At 38.9% G+C, this 20,150-nt stretch overlaps 1 protein-coding gene across 1 annotated transcript in view; it reads left to right on the top strand.

Annotated features, from left to right (window-relative positions):
* Es2 (ess-2 splicing factor homolog) overlaps nt 1-19,310 on the top strand; it is a 31,786-nt gene extending 12,476 nt beyond the window's left edge. Inside the window, exons 4-7 of the mRNA XM_067158552.2 lie at nt 3,060-3,219; nt 9,193-9,441; nt 11,783-12,005; nt 18,896-19,310. Coding sequence (XP_067014653.2) covers nt 3,060-3,219; nt 9,193-9,441; nt 11,783-12,005; nt 18,896-19,196 — 933 coding nt within the window. The 3' untranslated portion in view covers nt 19,197-19,310. The remainder of the gene's footprint in view (nt 1-3,059; nt 3,220-9,192; nt 9,442-11,782; nt 12,006-18,895) is intronic.
* The last annotated feature ends 840 nt before the right edge of the window (nt 19,311-20,150 follow it).

The following is a 20,150-nucleotide window of genomic DNA, read 5'->3' as shown; positions in this document are numbered from 1 at the left end:
GTTTGAATACCTTGTTGGAAAGTCATGTGTTCATGTGATGACTTGAGAATACTAATAAACAAAACCTAAGCAAGTCTTATATTATGGGAAGATAGGAGTACAAAATAGGATAAATAATGATGGATCAGACTCATATTGCACATTCTTTCACGTGCTCTTTATTTTTTATTCACCTTTGTGAAGACCATCTATCGTTACCTTCAACTAGTCTGAAGATATTTGTGGTGAAACTGCTAGGTAGGCTATCCTGTATACTGAGCTAGTTGGCTGTGTAGTTAGTGGCTAACAGCTGTGAATTTGCATTCAGGAGATAATGGGTTCAAATCCTATTGTCAGCAGCCCTGAAGATGGTTTTCCGTGTTTTCCTATTTTCACACCAGGTAAATGCTGGTCTGTATCTTAATTAAGGCCACAGCCGCTTCCTTCCCACTCCTAACCCTTTCCTGTTCCATTGTTGCCATAAGACTTATCTGTGTTGGTGCGATGTGAAACCACCTTCCAATATTTAATTTACTAGCTAATTAATGAATTTTACATGAGTTTTAGCTTAATGTCTTATCTAATTATAACAATACATGTTTCGTTCCAATTTCCAATTTTGCGGAACATTTTCAGCTAAGAAAAGCATACATTGCAAAGATTGACATAAATAATTAAAACATTAAAAGATGTAAAATTTGATTTAAAAAGGTTTTGATGTGCTTTCTCAACTCTTTATCAGTGAAGAACATAGACTGATTTTAATCATTTGGGGCCGATGCCCTTAGATGTTAGGCTCCTTTAAACAACAAGCATCATAGTCGCTTTTAATCATATATGTGTATTATAAAAATCACGTGACTTAAATATTCGCACCCTGGTGCTAACATGCTCTTGAGGGCCCGATGCCGGTGGACATCCACTGTTAAATTGGGCCAAGCTGACATCTGCAACATAGGTTGTGCATGCGACTACTCCATTGAGAAAAGCAGTAGAATAATAATTCTCAATCACTACTGATCTGCATTTAGAGCAGTTGCCCAGGTGGCAGTTTCCCTATCTGTTGTTTTCCTAGCCTTTTCTTAAATGATTACCCTATTCCTTGTTTCCCTAGCCTTTTCTTAAATGATTGCAAAGAAATTGGAAATATATTGAACATCTTCCTTGGTAAGTTATCCCTAACTCCCCTTGCTATAAATGAATATTTGCCCCAGTTTGTCCTCTTGAATTCCAACTTTATCTTCATATTGTGGTCTTTCGTACTTTTAAAGATACCACTCAAATTTATTCATCTACTAATGTCGGTCCATCCCATCTTTCCACTGACACTGGCTAGTGCATACTGTGGAGGCACTGCGTAGGCTACTTGGAGGGCAGTGCCAATGCACTATGAGAGACTGTCTCATTTACAAAAATTGATGCCTGCCTGGCCATCAGATGATACACATGTTGATCCCCATAGGGAACCTGAAATATTTGTTCCGAATGAGTAAATTTATAATACCAATATAGTTGGTCTGTTATTAGACATTATAAATTTTCCAGCTAACTCATTCCTAGTTGCAAGCGTTTTGCAACAGTGTGCTAAGTTGGGCTCATCATGCACTAACCATGCATCTTGGTAGGTGTGCTATTACCAACTGATTTTTCCCAATTCTCGAATCAAGTAATCTTGGTGAGGGTCCTTCACACTGGAACCATGCTCTAGTTTGGGTTGTACTAGAGACTTATTTGCCCTCTCCTGTACATCATTACTACAACCCCTAAACACCCTCATAACCATGTGCAGAGATCTGTACCCTTTATTTACAATCAACCGAGCTCGATAGCTGCTGTCGCTTAGGTGGGGCCAGTATCCAGTAATCGGGAGATACTGGGTTCGAACCCCGCTGTCGGCGGCCCTGAAGATGGTTTTCCGTGGTTTCCCATTTTCACACCAGGCAAATGCTGGGGCTGTACCTTAATTAAGGCCGCTTCCTTCCCATTCCTAGGCCTTTCCTATCCCATCGTCGTCATATCTGTGTCGGTGCGATGTAAAGCAAATAGCAAAAATATATTTACAATCCCATTTATGTGATCACCCTAATGAAGACTTTTCCTTTTATTAACACCTAGGTATTTACAATGATTCCCACAAGGAACTTTCACCCCATATACGCAGTAATTAAAACTGAGAGGTCTTTTCCTATTTGTGAAACTCACAACCTGACTTTTAACCCCATTTATCATCATACCATTGCGTACTGTCCATCTCACAACATTATTGCTCACAATCTTGTAACTTATTTATTACTCTATACAGAATAACATCATCAACAAAAATCTTCATCTCTGATTCCATTTCTTGATTCATATCTTTTATATATATAAGGAAACATAAAGGTCCTATAATACTGCCTTGAGGAATTCCCCTCTTAATTATTACGGGGTCAGATAAAGCTTCGCCTGCTCTAATTCTCCGAGATCTATTTTTTTAGAAATATAGCCATCCATTCAGTCACTCTTTTGTCCTATTGCACTCATTTTTGCCAGTAGTCTCCCATGATCCACTCTATCAAATGCTTTAGACAGGTCAATCACGACACAGTCCAATTGACCTCCTGAATCTAAGATATCTCCTATATCTTGCTGGAATCCTACAAGTTGAGCTTCAGTGGAATAACCTTTCCTAAACCTGTTTACATACAATGCATGTCAAACTGAGTGGCCTGTAATTTTCAGTTTTATGTCTATCACACTTTCCTTCATACACAGGGTCAACTATAGCAACTGTCCATTCATTTGGTATAGCTCCTTCATGCAAACAATAATGAAATAAGTACTTCAGATATGGTACTATATCCCAACCCATTGTCTTTAGTATATTCCCCAAAATCGTTCAACAGTAGAAACTTGTTTAAACACAAAAGAAGGAAAGAGGATGAGAAGGTTTATATATTTGTGGTAGTCTATAAAGTAAGGAACACAGAAGAAGAAGAAAAAGAACCCAGTAGGTTTAATGTTAAATATATATTATCTCGTTTTTTATTGCTGCAAACACAGAGCAGCTTCACTGATATTTTTTTGTTTGTTTGTTCCAGTTTGCTTGGCTGTACAAAGAAGAGGAAAATTCTGGAGAAAGGAAGAAGGAAATGCTGGCACTTCCATCCATTGAGGAGCAGGCTTCCGATGATAAAAGACCGTTAATGGTGGATACATGGGGTTATCGCAATAAGAACTACATTATGTATGTCCCTGATGGTAAGTAAAGTACAGCATAATTATGTCCTGATGTGGTGGAAAAGAGGTATTAATGAATGTTTTGGTGATTAGTATTCCGTGGTTTCCTTTCACGGGGCAATTGTGGAACAGTAATTATGGGGTATTATGGATGTAGCTTGGCCGTAGATCTTTGATCTTTGAAAAGGCATAGAAATAAACATTACAGGTTCCATTCATGTTCCTTTTGCATGCAAGAATTTTTCCCTTCATGGATGTTTAGTTTGTTGGTTCATTGTTGAAATTTACTCCCATGGTCTAAACACAAGCAATGTATTCAGTAGAAAAGTTTTAATTAGCAAGAGTTCATAAGTGTGGGAATTCAACAGGATTGAATGTCAGGTAGGAAATACTGTATTTACTTGCTTAACAACAATCTTTCTTTTTTTTTCCTTCCTAATTTTCAACTTCAAAAATAGGATTACTTGAAAGATTTTTTGCAACTCTTTGTTTTCGATTCTTTCTTTTACAGATTATATTTTTCTCCTGATAATAGCTGAAAATTAAGGGAGGGTTATTATTGGCGAGTAAATACAGTACCTAATACATTGCTACAGACTGTTATGTCTTTCATTGTTCAGTTTGGAAACAACTGTGAATAAACAACACGCCTGCACAATAATTTATTTGGAAGTATTTCTGTGGCTTTGTCTACTTCTACACCTCTTATCGTTAAATCATTAAAAACCATGTCTAATCGCTGTTTCCTTGGACAGTCTTATCTCCTCTTTTGGAGTACCTTCCTGCCATTGTTCCTACTCAGTTGTGCCAGCAAACACTCTCACTATCTTCATGTCTATTACATCCAACTGATTGAAATATCCTATGTCCACCAAGTTTTCTCTCCCGTAAAGCAAAGTCAGCCTGAAAAGAGTCTGATGTAAAAATAGTTTTGTCAGAGAGCAGACTTCTTTGCAGTATACCGATGATTCCCTCGTTAGGCTCACATCATAAGCTTTGCGACACCTAGATCTGATTTCAAATGATCCACTTTTTCCAGATTTGTACTATATTTACTTGCCTTACAACACGCCTCCTCTTAATTTTTTACTATTAGGAGAAAAAATCACAAAAAATATTGGACAGAAAGGAATCGTAAAAAAAAAATCTTACAAGTGACCAGGCAGCAGCTCCAACATTTCAGATGATGGTAAAACCCACCTTTCTGCATCACCTGTGGAATGGCCTTGGCTACTTTCTCCCCCTTTCTTAGATTTCTCAATGCCCTTTTATCTTCCGAGTTCTGCATCCCGTGTGGCTGTGTGTAGTTTGTAATCAGGTAGCGTCCAATACACAAGCAGGAGTGAAAATGAGCAAGAGAACACGTTTTACAGCTTCCTTCAAGTTGAATGTGTTAGAAAATGCTGCAGAAAGTGATGTGAGAGCGGTGAGTCGTAAATACGAGGCACAGCCACGTACGATTCTGTAACCAGAGAGACAAATTACTGGGAGGGAGAACAAATCTAATTCCTTCTGCAGTGTGATGAAAGGAGAATATGAAAATGTGGACATAGAAGTTCTGGAGTGCGTTAGGGGAACAAGAAGCTATGACAACGCTGAATCACGAAATGGTGCAGTTTAAAGCACCTTAAATTGCACGGTCTTGGTATCTAATGTTAAAAACTTCATATTTGGTCCGTATTGAAAGGAGATTAACACATAACAAAAGAGCCCTTTTGTTATGTGTTATGGTCTTGGTATTGCGGGGAAGGATTTCAAAGCAAGTAGAGGTTGTTCAGAATGCTTTAAGCGCTAGAATGGACTAAGTTTGTGGGGAAGGGTATCACTGTGCCAGTGGCTTCCCTTAGATTATGCAGAGAAAATGATTGAATTTCACCGCTTTGTCACAAGACTTTGAATTTTTAGCAGCCTTGAACTCCACGCAGAGCTGATCAGCTATGGTGTGGGTGCGGTGTTTAGTCATGGCCAAATCAGCTCTAGTAATGCTGGAGGGGGCTGATACAAAATTGTCACATTTTGTGTAAATAAATTAATGTAAGAATTGCGCACAAGTGTGCATAATGGAAGAAATATTAGCCTACATCTTACAATAGGAAATTATTGAGTTTGTTCTTTTCGTACAGATGATGATATATCTGTCACATGGCAGGTTGCAGAGATCACATACGCAGTCCTATTGAGGTTCATGGAACGTTTTTACATTTTTTGTGATGATAATCGTGCACCGCTAATCCCGTTGTCAAGTAACGAAGGTCTTGTTTGGGTCCTGTCCATGACGGTTTTAGTAGCATTGCATTTGTGGTGTAAAACTCTGGCCATATGATTTTTCTCTTCTCTTGTCTTTCTTGAACAACTTTTGCCCAGTTAGTCGTGAAGGGGAGCGAGAATATTATTCGTAGGTCCTCCATCAGGAAAGTCTCTTTCGTGAGTTCATATACTAATCTTGATGGAGTATATTTGGACAGTCCCAGGGCTAACTTTAAGAAACGGGCCTTTGTTTTCTCCAGATTCTTGAAGTCCTTTACACTGAGATTTTGCCAGATGATTTCTATACCGTAACACAGGGTCGGAATGATTTTAGCTTCGGGGGAAAAAAAAAATCTAAAAACAAAACGCTCCATGAACCTTGAAACGCTCCATGAACCTCAACAGGACTGCGTATGTGATCTCTGCAACTTGCTGTGTGACAAATATCATATTACCAACTGTACGAAAAGAACAAACTCAATCAGTTCCTATTGTAAGATGTGATATTTCTCCCATTATGCACACTTGTGCGCAATTCCTACATTCGGTATTCCCTACTTAGCAGTTGGTATGGACAAACTTATCGTCAAGGAAAGATGCCGCATTCGCCCTCCTTTCGTGATCACAGCACAGTTAGTATGTTATTCCTCGTTTCTTTCCTTCCTCTCTTCAGTTATTTTGTGTAAATAAATATAACCAAATAACTTTTCTGTGTGTCGATGTAAAGGTGGTGCTAAGTGTTCTTTTTTCTGTTTTTAAGCCATGCCAACCTAACCTATATCATGTGAATTTTTCACCTATTAAACCCTTCGCCAGTTTCGAAGTTACAAAAAAAGGAAAACAGTGGGGTGTTATAGGAGAGTAAATACGGTACTTATTTGATTAGTGTTTGAATGAAAGAGCTATACGAAATGAATGGAGAGTTGCTGTAGTAGCCCTTGTGTACAATGGAAAAGGTGATAAACATAAAGCAGAAACTGTAGGCCAGTCAGAATGACTTTGTTGCATTTAAGTTCTGGGAAAGCATTCTTTCCAATTATATTAGACACATTTTTGGAATTACTGTTTTGATAGAAGGCAGTTCGGTTTTAAGAACGGTTATTCGGTGAGGCTCAACTTACAGGATTCCAGCAAGATATAGCAGATATTTTAGAATCAGGAGATCAAATTGACTTTATTGCTACTGACCTAACCAAGGTTTTTGATAGGGTAGGAGACCATTGACGAAAATGAGGGCTATTGGACTAGACAATAGAGTGATTGAGTGGTTGGCTAAATTTCTTTACAAAAAAAAAAAGAACTCGGAAGAATTAGATTAGGTGAAGCGTTATCTGATCCAGTAGTAAATAAAACCAGGGGCCGGAGGGGTGCTAGGGAGTGGCAGTTGCAAGGCAGTGTTCTTTTATTCAACCCTTATTTTATTTCTTATATATATACAGTAAAACCTCGTTAATTCGAAGTCGTTGGGACTAAAAAATCGGACTTCGAATTACGTGATTTTGAATTAACCGCCAATTCGCAATTCAGAAGTACCAACCCTTGCCGCGTTACGAAATATTCTAAGGCCTGTTACTGCATGCAGTTAACCTTGATTCACAGTTTATACCTTTCAAATGCCATGAAAAAAGAAATATTTCCAAAATTTATCCAAAAATGTGCATTTACAGTTTTCAAATAATGCACTTGCTTATCTCACTGGCAAATATAACCTCACGCAACGAAAGGAAGAAAGAAAAAAGCACGATTCAAAGACGAGGAGAAATCTATGCTGGCTCCCATGTGCAAGTGCTTTATTCATTGGATTACTATTCTGTATGCATTTTCGATACCTTGTATTTACACAGAAAGTACCCGATGCCCTTAAAACCAAACTTTCCTATGACTCTATCCTTGTACGATTTCCCTCCATGACACTCCTCTTGTACTTCACAAATGTAAACACTTGCCACGTCACAAAGTATTCTAAGACCCATTAATACATGCAGTCACCTCAATTCACAGTTTAAACCTTTCAAATCCCATGGAAAAAATTATTTCCGAAATGTACCCAACAAGGTGCATTTACAGTGTTCAAATAATGCACTTCGATAAATCACTGACAAACATAACCTCACGCAACGACAGAAAAAAAAATCACACAATTCAAAGACGAGGATAAATTATGCTGGTCCCCCTGTGCAGATGCATCGTTTTTTGGATATCTGTACTGTTTGCATTTTTAGATGCTTTGTACTGGGATGGAAAGTGCCCGACGCCCTTAAAACATTGTAGTTTATTGAACTTTTCTATGACGAGGGGATAAAGTTTCTCGCTTCCATGTGCATTGCAATTGCAACGCACTACAATGACCATCATCTCCGACCCTTGTACGATTCTCCGGCTGGCACTTTCTCCTTTAAAACCCTAAGACCGTTTGGGCTCGCATTAAAATAAAGCAATGCAGTTTCATCGGCAATGACAGTATTGTTCGGTGCCTACGAATTTATTATATGAGCCACGCTTTTTCGTCAACTGTCGGCATCGCCAGTGTTCGCGCATTCTGTTTTCCCGCACATTGCCTGTTGCGTGATATTACGGCGTTCCTTAAAAGGTTGAATACAAAAGAATTCCGATTTCATTCAACTTGGCAATCATGAAGCGCACTGTAGACCCACCGAAGTGAGTGTAAGTGCGGAAAGCTACCCCTCCACGTTCCGGAACGCGTTCTATTATGACGCGGATAAATTTCGAGTTGAAATTACTCTGTAACATACTATTGTTTTAAAATGTAAAGGCAGTTTTGAATTAAAAGTCTGAATTTTGGTAATGGGGCCGACAATGTACTTCGAATTACGAATTATCCGTATTTCGAATTAAACAATTTAAATAACATGCAAAACTGTATCTCATGTTTCCGGGAACGAGAGCTTCTTCGAATTACGTGGGATTTTGAATTAACCGATTTCGAATTATCGAGGTTCTACTGTATATATATATTGAACCTTGGGAAGAAGAGACAAGTGCAAAAATGGTACTTCAGAGATAATTGTAATTTAAGATTTAAAAGGGTCTAGTAAATTCAGTTTTTAATATTATTTTATATATTCTTACATTGCAATTATCTCAGAAGTATCATTTTTGCACTTGTGGTCCTCTTCTTCCTAAGGTGCGATGTGCCCGGTATATGATATCAGTAAAGAACTGGAATCACAGATAAATTTCGTGCAAATATTTTGAAAATGGTAGAGTTCATTTAGAAAAGCCTCAAGCCAAATTTCCTTTAAATTTAATTTGGAATATTTCTTGTCATTATAATGATTTTGATAGAATCAACCAAGACTGAGAAAATTGTGAGTAAATGTTTGGACCGTATGAAGGAAAATTTTGAAGTTCTCATCATCAATCACATCTGATCTGCATTTAGGGATGTCGGCAGGTGGCAGAATCCCTATCAGTTGTTTGCCTAATCTTATACTAAATGACTGAGAAGAAGTTGGAATTTTATCAGATATCTCCCTTGTTATTCCAGTCTCAAATTATTCTTCCTATAAACGTGTTTATGCAATTTGTCCTCAAATTCTAACTTTATTTTCATGTTATGTTCTTAATTTTTAAAAATTCCATTCAAGCTTGTCTACTAATATCATTCCACACCATCCCTCCACCTTTGCTTTATTAAAGAAACGACCACGAAAGCGAGCAGGAAGTGTTCAATTTAATTTATTTTTCTTGTTTTACTTCATTTTGTATCTTTTTTTTACTTGACAGGTGTATCGTTAACACCCGAGGAGAAGGTAGAGATGGCAAGTCGGCGCCAGTCTATCGCCCACTGCAACACGAGACTGACACAGAACCCTTTCGATGAACGTCAGAACAAGGAGACCATCCACCAGCTAGCCCAGTCTCAAGCTCACAACTTGGAAGGGAAGATTGGTGTCGATGGCAAGGAACTGACTCTGTCATCCACTCCGAAAGTGAATGGATACAGTTTCGTCAAGACCCCTTCACCAGCGCCAGGTACCATAAAACATACTGTTATATGATTTGAATGAAATTGCAGTATTTTTTCAGCTTCTAGTTTGTCATACTCACTGGCACTGTGCCATTCAAATGTTCACCCCCTCGCTGAGGTACATGGTGTAAATGGCTGCTGTTGCTGCTCAGGACTGAGGACATTTGAAGATCCATCACTTTAAAATGCAGCTGTCAAGATAAAGTACCATAACATGCGTCCAGCTCCATGGCTGAGTGGTTAGCATGCTGACCGTTGGTCGCAGGGGTCCTGGGTTCTATTCCCTGCAGGGTCGGGAATTTTAACCATAATTGGTTATTTCCGCTGGCATGGGGGCTGGGTGTATGTTTCGTCTTCTTCTTCATTTCATCCTCATCACGGCATGCAGATTGTTCATGGGCATCGAATTAGAAACCTGTATCTGATGAGCCGAACTTTTCCTTGGATACTCCCGGCACTAAAAGCCATATGCCATTTCCATTTCACCATAACATGCAACCTATCCAGCTAATATTTTTCAAATTTTGAAGAAGCCTACTTTAAACATGCAGTTTATTTTTCTGTAGGCCATTTAAATGCAGTTTTTGCAGTATTTAAGTTATTCATGTCACACACAGAAAACCTGAAGTTGCTCGTCATCACTACTGGTGTTGTCATTTTTTTTCACAAAATTTTCTACTATTGTAATATCTACTACCAGCACTTTCTGATAGTTTGGAATCACTAAATTCTGCTAAAGTTTTCCAAATATAGCCGTTGCATGGACCTCAAAACATTCCATCTGCAATTGTGAACTGATAGGGCACCTCACTGTCAGCCTACAGAGAGATGCAACCCAGAAAGTGAAATATCACAGGCAATCCCCAGTGAAGTATCTTACACATTAATAGCTCAAGTTCTCGTCTGATTTTTTTTTTTTTGTCTTCTGTGCAGTAAACTCTGAGGTACAGTAGAATTACAGCATACAGCGAGGACCCTGTTGTAACAATATTCTTTTTTTTTCAGACCTCTTCAAAATTCCTGTATTAAACTGTGTATTATCCTTTGGTTACAGTGAGATCCCTGTCACTGTTGCATCTGTTATTACAAGTGATTAAGGGCGGGCATTATTTTATCCGTTATCTATATTAATGCACTTTAAGTGATTTGATGAATCATACCGTATTTACGCGGATAATCCCCGCATATTTAAAAAAAAATTCGAGGCACGAAATTGGGGTGCATGTTTTATTTGCGTCAAGTTTGCCAACACGCTCCTGGCTCATCTAGTTTTCGATGCCGAGTGTACAGCTACGGTTTGTGCAACCGTAGATGCAAAAAAATCTCCCCATATGTCATATTTAAACTGAAAACAATTAAGACTTTTAATTCTAAACTGACTTTACATTTTCTAAAAATAGTTCCATGGGCCGATGACCTTCGATGTTAAGCCCCTTTAAACAACAAGTATCATCATCAGCATCAAAATAGTTCCGTATTTTACAGAGTAATTTAATTCAAAATTTCTCCGCGTCCCGATAGGACGTGTCTTCCGGGATGTGCAGGGGTAGCTTTCCGCACTTTCACTCATTTCGGTGTGTCTATAGTGTGTTTCATAGTTGAAAATGGAGTGAAATCGTAATTCTTTTGTATTCAGCGTTTTAAGGAACGCCACAATATCACGTAGCAGGCAGTACGCATAAAAGCAGAATCCGCGAAAACTGGCGAGGGTTGGCATTTCTGAATTACAAGATGGCTGTTAATTCGAAATCACGTAATTGGAAGTCCGATTTCTGTATTACAAAGGCTTCGAATTAACGAGGTTTTACTGTATCGCAAAACTAACATCAGATTTCACCGGTGTGTCTGTTTCAAGTGTTTACATTGCACAAAAAGAATTATCCACCACTGGTCGTATTACTGTCCAGTAAAAAGAGACCATGTGTGAGAATGTTTTAGACTGGAGTGTGATGAACTTGTAAGTAATTTAGGAGAGGATTCTAGTGATGCAAGAGACAACGAATCTTCCCATCTACAGTGAATCGAACTTATTGCAAGTTCAGATTAATGAAATACCTGTCACGTAAGTAGGCCTACTTGCTCATTTTTATATTTGCTAAAGACCACGTGGTCCTCGCGGAGTGATACGAAATGTTTGTTTATGCCTACGTTACTCTTTCGATGGAAGGAATTTAGTTCATTTCATTTTTTTTTTTTTCAAATGAGCCTTCCTAAAATGAGGGTGCGGGCATTATTCGGGTAAATACGGTAATTTGTATTGAAAAGAGTGATTGTTCCTTTCTGTTTCATTGTTTGTATTGTTTAATCATGTAGTGTTACATAGTTCAACTGTACATTGGTTTCTAGGTGTTAACGAATCACCACTGATGACGTGGGGAGAGATAGAAGGCACTCCATTCCGACTGGACGGTGGCGACACTCCAGTGAGAACAACGCCGGGTCCATCGTTCAGAATCCCAGAGCCGCCCAAGAGAGAGAAACTAGCCTTGGCTCTGGCGGAAAAGGTCGGAGAGAGACATCGCGACCGGAAACTGAAGGCCATCGAGGCTGCTCGCAAACAACTTGCCTCGTAAGTAGCACGCAAAGCATTGGAGATTTGGATACAAATTTAAGAACGGGCTTGCACACGTCTCGGTCATTCTAAAGCTCACCTCGGACATTGGGAACGTTCTCACTAGTCATGAACTGCATTGTCTTCCTTGATCCCACTCACCTCCCAACTCCTTCATATTAAAATTGCCTTGGCATCACCTGTTATGTGCAAGTATGAAGGACAGCATTGATTGATGGATAATATCGTCGGCGTTCTGGCAGAAGTTACTAAGTCCAAAAATATAGTTTTGAGATAAATGGGTTTTAAGAAATCAGTGATATATTATTCTACATTGCTGTGTGGCTATCACACCTTTTGGGCTAGTTCTTTTTGCAATACCTTCTACTATGTTGCATATTAAGTGACTAAGTCCACTTAGGGCCGGTTCTACCACCTACTGGTAAAGTAGCGCGTAATTTGCCCTCCGCGTAAAAGGATGTTTCCGTTCGACCACTCCCAGATAGCGCTATCGGCAGCATAAATCGTCGTTACCCGGCGCGTAATTTATTGGCCACTTTGAGGCCCCGATAAGACTTTACCTGCCGGGCAAGTTTTGAGAGCTGAACATTATTAGCTGTATTTCTGGTGACATAAACTGAAATTAGCTTAGTATACTGAAAAAAGCATTATACTGTAACAGTGATCGATACTGTATTGCAGGATTTTGAACATTAATGCTTCCTTAGAGTTGCAACGGTCACACCAGCCTCTCGCATTGATAGCGTAGGGAACACATTTTACACGTCAAGCTTTCGCAAATAAACTCTAAAAGGATATAAAATCGAAACCTATTTGGAAATAATTTCAAATTAGATTTAATATTATACTTTTTCAGTTTTCAAACTCCAGGTATAAGTTGTTGCTATGTAGCCATATTCCCTTAAGGTACCTCGTAGCGTAATGGCTAACAGCTCATAATACGAAGTTTTCAGGTTCGAGTCTTCTTTATGACGAACTCTTTTTTTTCTCATTATTAGCGTTGTATTAATCTGTTTGCCTCTTTTCATACGTTCTTTTGTTAATAACATATTTCATTGAAATGTTTAATCACAATATTATGTCTACTAGGAAAAAAATGCTTTATATGTGTGCTACTTGGGCTATAGAAAGTGATGATACGATTAATATAGCATACCGTATAGGACTGTCGCCCAGGTAGCAGATTCCCTATCAGTTGTTTACATAGTCTTCTTGTAAATTATTTCGAAGAAATTGGAAATTATTCCATTCCCGAATGCCTCTTCCTATGATGGATATTTACCCCGATTAGTTCTTTAACAGTACGGTGCCTTCCAACTTTATCTTCATAAACATTAGAATGAAATGCATTATAAATAAATGGAAGCATGTGGAACTAAACGAGGTCACAGAGCTAGTTGCAAATAGAGCATCGTGGAGATACTTAATCAATTCACAGAAGCCTGCAGATAGAATGCTCAAAGGCAATAAGTCCGTAAGGAAGATGTTGGGTGTTTATACGTATATGGAAGCGTGTGAAAAAGAGTTAAGAACAACGGCAGGGAACGAAAATATTTTTAAAATGTAAATTAGAAATACGATGAAAACCTGCATACCGGGCGAGTTGGCCGTGTGCGTAGAGGCGCGCGGCTGTGAGCTTGCATCCGGGAGATAGTAGGTTCGAATCCCACTATCGGCAGCCCTGAAAATGGTTTTCCGTGGTTTCCCATTTTCACACCAGGCAAATGCTGGGGCTGTACCTTAATTAAGGCCACGGCCACTTCCTTCCAACTCCTAGGCCTTTCCTATCCCATCGTCGCCATAAGACCTATCTGTGTCGGTGCGACGTAAAGCCCCTAGCAAAAAAAAAAAAAGAAAACCTGCATACCTTCTATTACGGAGCGAGCGACTTGACCAATCTACTACGAGAATACTTTCCAGAAACGCTGCCTTACATGACAGGTTATAACTGGCATAAGAAAATGTAATCTCGAGATTTTAATCCCAATTAGGTATTGATTTTGAAGCTCATAGATTAAAATCACGAAAGCTTGACATAAATCGTTGTCCATAACTCTTAAGACTCCCCTTATTAGGCTTTTTGAAGATAATCAACAGATGCAAGCACAGGAAAATAAGACAATCGAAATGAGCTTCATACACCTGACGATAGATAGCAGCACACTCGAAAGCAAGAAGTCGCTGAAAATCAGTCTAGCCAACTCCATATATCGGTGTCTAGCTCCTAGTAGCTACCCAGCGCTTGCGCGGAGGTGGTTGGACGCAACGCAAAGTACCAGCTGCTTTACATCCCCAGGTAGTTTACCTCCCGGGCAGCTGCCAGCCACTTTACCAGCAGATGGTAGAACCGGCCCTTAGTCACTTTTGCCTGGACGTCAGTCTTCAAAAATGGACTTCACATTAGAGGGTAGGGTACCCGTACCCCCAGAATGGTTCATTCTATTAAAATAACGACCTCACCACCGGGTAGAAAGTGTTTTCTTTACCCCAGTAGTGCATTTAACTCAAATTCGTAAAAAAAAATGGCCTTAGTCACTTCTGCCTGAACGCCGATATATATACTTCAGTTTTATGAGTTTCGATTTGACATTTGAGCGCTGCCTTTTGGCGGAGGCTAAGTGAATTAATAAACAGTCAATCATAGGCAGCCGATCGGTCCTATAGAGCGCAGTAGTCTCTAGTTCCGGTTACCAGTGTTGTTGATCTGTCGTTTACTATAACCACGTGCTGTCTGCTGTGTGTTGTATTGTGCGTGGTCTTTGTCAGTTCACTTGGTCAACTTGACAAAGCACCAACAATGATAGCTAGAAATAATGAGGTGATTGAGTGGTTGAAGGAGCATAATCTTTCGGTTCCCAATGACATGGGGAAGGGGAGGATCTCATGCATCGTATAAAGCAAAACAAGCCCTAGTACCCAGTTTATGTGGGGCTGAAATAGTCAGGAGGCATGGGCATAAAGTTGTTCGCCACCCTTTGTAGGATTTTTTCCTTGCTTAGGAGAAATTCAATCTTTTAGCAAAGCGAGCTATTCTAGATGGTGAGTAGAAATGTTAGTTCATTTTCTCGCGTTTTATCTGTTCGAGCATTGATCTATAGCCTTACCCTAAATATGTTATGTGTTATTGTTCATCTTATGTGAGTTATGCCTGTTGCCACGAAGAATAGTTTATTCTGGAGTTATATTCGATTATGTACATTTCCGTTCGTGTTACGTATCGTGAATCAGCTCTTTGTACGTAACAATTTGGCACCAATGTCTGACTTCCTGTTAACTGTCAAGTCAAAACTCATAGAAACGGAACTACAGTGAATCCTGTGTAAACTAGATTATGAATAAAACATTTCTTGAATGGACTGTTCATTTTTGCATCGATTTTCTTATATTAATTATTTCCATAGCCTTGTGTAAGGATAACAGTGTGCACTATTTTTAGTATGTGTAGTATTTTTTTTTTTTTGTGGCAATGAAAAGTGAAGGGCAAAGTAATTGTGTTCATATTCATATTTATTAAACAATAGTGCATGTAAACTCTAATTGCGATTGGTCCTTCTTAACTTGCACAAAATTAACTTAGCAGCTAATAAACCCAGTGCATTTGGAACATCTGATGTATTTGTGTTGATGAACAGTGTCTATGCATTGCATAGAAATAACTCAATCTCAAAAGTTTGAAGGTACACAGCAAGTTTTACCATAATAGCAGTAAGAAAATGTTACGAGTTGTACTTCCGAATGTAATACATAGTGACTGGAAGTGTTCTTTGTATAACTGCGGCTATTGAAAGCCAAACTCTTATTTTTAAGTATATTTCGTGCTTGTTCTCCACATTTATCACATCAGGATTTGCCTAAACAGCTGTAAACGAGATAAGAAATATTGCATTGTTTATGTTAGGTATGCCATGAAGTGCCCGCATAATGCCAGAAGTTCCACAATGGGAAGATTAAAAATATATAACAGGAAAGTTTAGTGCATTTATGGATATCTACAGGTGTGGCATTTTAGTATCATAATATTTAATTTCCTACGATCGTTGTCTCCATTTTTTTATTAACACATAATATGTTTTGTTTGGCATCTGTGAAAATAGTTATGATTGGATTGTTTTTATCATGTTTTAACTCATCCCGAGGTGGTGCAGCTCTTTTTAGGCAGGCCTCCAGTGGAAGGGAGTTGCATGTACCATTTTTATCGCATATCAGTCTTCCTGTTATTCGTAAATCTCTGGCAATACAGTACCGGAAATCGAACTCAAGCTCCCAAGAGTGGCAGCTGATTGTGCTAACCATTACGCTGGCGGACATTCTTAACTACAAAACAGACACATATACATGAATGATGCGTGCTTGCAAAGCTGCAATAGGCCTCTGCTACAGAGGCAGACATTACGAAACACAGATGTACCGCATTACTTCGACAAGTGTTTTCGTTGTGTCAGTCATACGGACAAAACTATTCACAAATTTGTGTGATGTTATCAGAGCTGCAGTAAGACTTGTATCCATGTAAATTATAAACATAAAAGTTTTCCACCTATTCAATACATAGTTATATTTACACTGCATGTATTTACATTACATCTTGTATCCACTTTAAAGTGGAATCATTGTTCTTCTCTAACGAATTGCGTTGGGGGAGTCTTGTATGCAAGATTTATTTTTTCATTTTCTTCGTCTCAAAAAGCCAGGGGGTAGGGTCTAACACATGAGTAAATACGGTAAATATTGGGAAAGACGCGTGCCTTTTACAGGGCTAAATATTGTAATTCCCACAACTTCACTGTGGTTCGTGGGAGAGTGAGATATGTTGTTTTGGGCGAAGCACAGTGCATGAACAAATACGGTGAAACCTCGTTAGTGCGTTCCTCATTAATATGTTTTCCCGCTCAGCATGTCATAAAATTCAAACTCATCGTATTAAATCTATATAAAAATACCTCACTTATCGGATCACGAATTCTTGCTATTATTGCTTAGTACAATCACATTTTTCCTAGACCTGGAAATGTTATTTGTCATCCCTTCAGAAAGAAACACGATTTCCAACTCTGGTCATAGTCGTCGTCACAGTTGCTTGATTACGGGAAAAGGCCTTGAATTCCTGAACTTCACAGGATAAGTTGTACCTTCAGGAAGAAGGGCATTAGCTTCAGGAATGTTCAGGTTTGCTTGCCAGTTAGCAGCGAGAATGCTGAATAACAGTGAGCCTGTTTGTGCTTGTATTTCACAATCCATTCTGAAATTATAAATTTATTTTGCGTAGCGAATATTCGTTGTATGATACGGTAGCCTATATCTGGATTAGGAACATAATTGTGTGAAGTTGACGAGTGTGGTGCATATTCTTCTTGTGATAGCCTAGTTATGGATATGGGAAAAGTCGTGAAATTTGTTACTGATGAAAAAAAAATTAAAATATGTCAGAAAGTGGACTGGTATCAACATCTTTAAGTGCACAGAGGTCGTGAATATTGAAACTTGCACCTTTGTGTTTCGACTCGATCACTCGAGTTGGTCGAAGTTTTCAAAAAGGCGGCCAAAGTCATTCCTGGCAGTCGTACATGGTTGAGTGTAACTCCAATTCTTTGTCTAAGAGTGTGGCCAGAAAATAATATTTAATACAGTAATCCACTGGTTGGAAATAAAGGGCTTCTACTAACATTTGTTTTAGAAAGAGTGCAATCTACAATAATCCTTTGGTATTTTTATTCGCCCCCGTGCACGTTTTCATATTTGTTGTTTGGTGTTTTTCACACCTTTCAGTGCACTGTTGTTATTTTGTAAACCCTAGCAGAAAAGGTTTTCATATTTGTCTCTTGAATTTTTCACACCTGTAAATGCTTTCCTCTCATCTTTAGAAATGGTAGGCCTAGATATAGTTTTCACTGTACCCACAGATACACAACATAAAATGCCGTTATTAAAGTCAAAGAATAATACTAGATTGTAAAATCCATCTATTCAATACATAAAGAGTTCTTTTTATTAATAAATAGATTTTAACATATTAGATACAGGGACATGTTTCACCCATAATGAGGGCATCATCAGCTTGAAAGAATGAAAAATCAGGATCCAGATTATTCTAATTTGTAGCTTTTAATGAAGGTCTAAAATATATATAAGTATACTGTTGTAGGTACAAATGTCTAAAGAAAGACTAGCAAGTAGAAGACAGTACTTATAAGTACTCTTATGACAAAGTTATTATACATTTTTAGAGATTTATAGATTTATATGAATGCCCTGTTTTTAAATGTGGTAACAAGTAGTGAGTTAAAAGTTTAAAATGAATATGTAAATTGCTGTGTTGAAATGAAATCTGGTAAAGCTCCTTATGCTATACCCAGAATAGGCACCATATTTTTCGGTAGTACCTCTCTCTGATTTTATTAGGTTGTAATCTTGGATTCTATTAAAGACACTACTTTGGTGGATTCATTAACTTGGAAATTAGTGACGTAGTTACTTCAGAAGGTATTGCATATTCCTTGTTTCCTTTTTGAAACACTGTTTATGCCTCTTGTATTGCACCCATAAGATTTTTCACTCTTCACATTATAGTTATTGTGTTGTTAGTTGATGTAATCCACTATTTGAGCGATACTGACCTTTCTTCACATCCACCAGTTAAGCTCTGTGTGGGTTGAACATGCTAGCAGGACCTGCTTGCATCGAGATCAGTGGCACAAGTTTACTCTACTCGCCGATAAGGGTGTTTTTTTGTGTACCTTCCAAGCCCTTCCCTATTCCAGAATCACTGAAGACTGACATATGTTATTGCAACATTAAGCTTCTTACAAAAATAAGGAATAAGCCTATTGGCTTACCTCTAGAGCTCAAGGATTAGAAGTACTGTAGTAACCATGATTACCTTTTTTCAGGCCATCACCTCGTCCTGGATCTCTAGAGAGGTTAAACACCATGTCCCCTGCTGCTCAGAGATTAGCCTCGACGCAGCTGAGACGTCTTGGCAGCGACCGCGCACTTCAGGCCTCGTACAGCCCCAGTCCCCGTGGCCGACACTCAGTCAACACGCCCATCACACCGAAGACTCCAGGTAGAACACCTACACCCAGAAGTAAAGTAGCTCAATCTGTGAGAAGGACTCCCAACCCTAATCTCACCGATAACTTACTAAATCTGCCCAAACGACCTCGGGCAGCGGACTTCTTCGATAAGTAGTGTACACGGCTCTCCAAGCTATGCGGACCTATAGCGAGAGCCTGGTTTTTAACTTGTAATTTCCTGTGATGAGTGTTTGTAATATACAATAAATTATGTTTCATATTTCTCTAATATATGGCATTTCATTTCTAACCCACCTGGTGGCCATGATCATTCAGGCATCAAGTTAGCTGGTTTGAGTCCCATTGGTTGAAAAAAAAAAAACTCCATCAGAATGTTGGCCAGCAGAGTAGGAGAGGTTGAAGTAACAATTCCTAATCACTAGTTTGTGAGCCAAAATCCTGCATTCAATTACAAACCTCTCTAAAAAAAAAAATGAAATAGCGTTATGGCTTTTAGTGCCAGGAGTGTCTGAGGACATGTTCGCCTCGCCAGATGCAGGTCTCTTGATTTGACATCCGTTGGCAACCTGCACGTCGTGATGAGGATGAAATGATGATGAAGACAACACATACACCCATCCCCCACGTCAACAGAATTAACCAATGATGGTTAAAATTCCCAACCCTGCCATGAATTGAACCTGGGACCCCTGTGACCACAGGCTAGCACGGTAACCATTTAACCTTGGAGCCGGACTCAAACCTCTCTGCAGTGTTGCTATGGAGTGAGGGCATATGACACTGTCGATAGTGATTTGTGGGTGGGGACGTTAACACTATATGTCCGGTGGTAGCAATATTACTACCATGCGGCGTGCGCTTGAGTGCTGCTGTTACTACTACTACGAAATTTGATATTCAACTACTCGAAAGCTATTTGCGTTATCAAATTAGTTTTTGTCTTAGTGTGTTGTCGATTTCCTTTACTATCGAGAGGTGGTGTTATCGATCGATAGTGATTGGTGGTGCAACCTAGGGACAATGTTTTGTAGCCATGTGCGCTGAGCTAGATCTTTCCGAATTGCTGACATGTACTCCACGCGTGCTTCGGTTAGATAATCTCAAATTT

The sequence above is a fragment of the Anabrus simplex genome, chromosome X (assembly GCF_040414725.1).
Source record: "Anabrus simplex isolate iqAnaSimp1 chromosome X, ASM4041472v1, whole genome shotgun sequence".
Classification (NCBI taxonomy): Eukaryota; Metazoa; Arthropoda; class Insecta; order Orthoptera; family Tettigoniidae; genus Anabrus; species Anabrus simplex.
The sequence above is the reverse complement of the archived record's forward strand: the minus strand, read 5'-3'. Positions and strand labels throughout refer to the sequence as shown.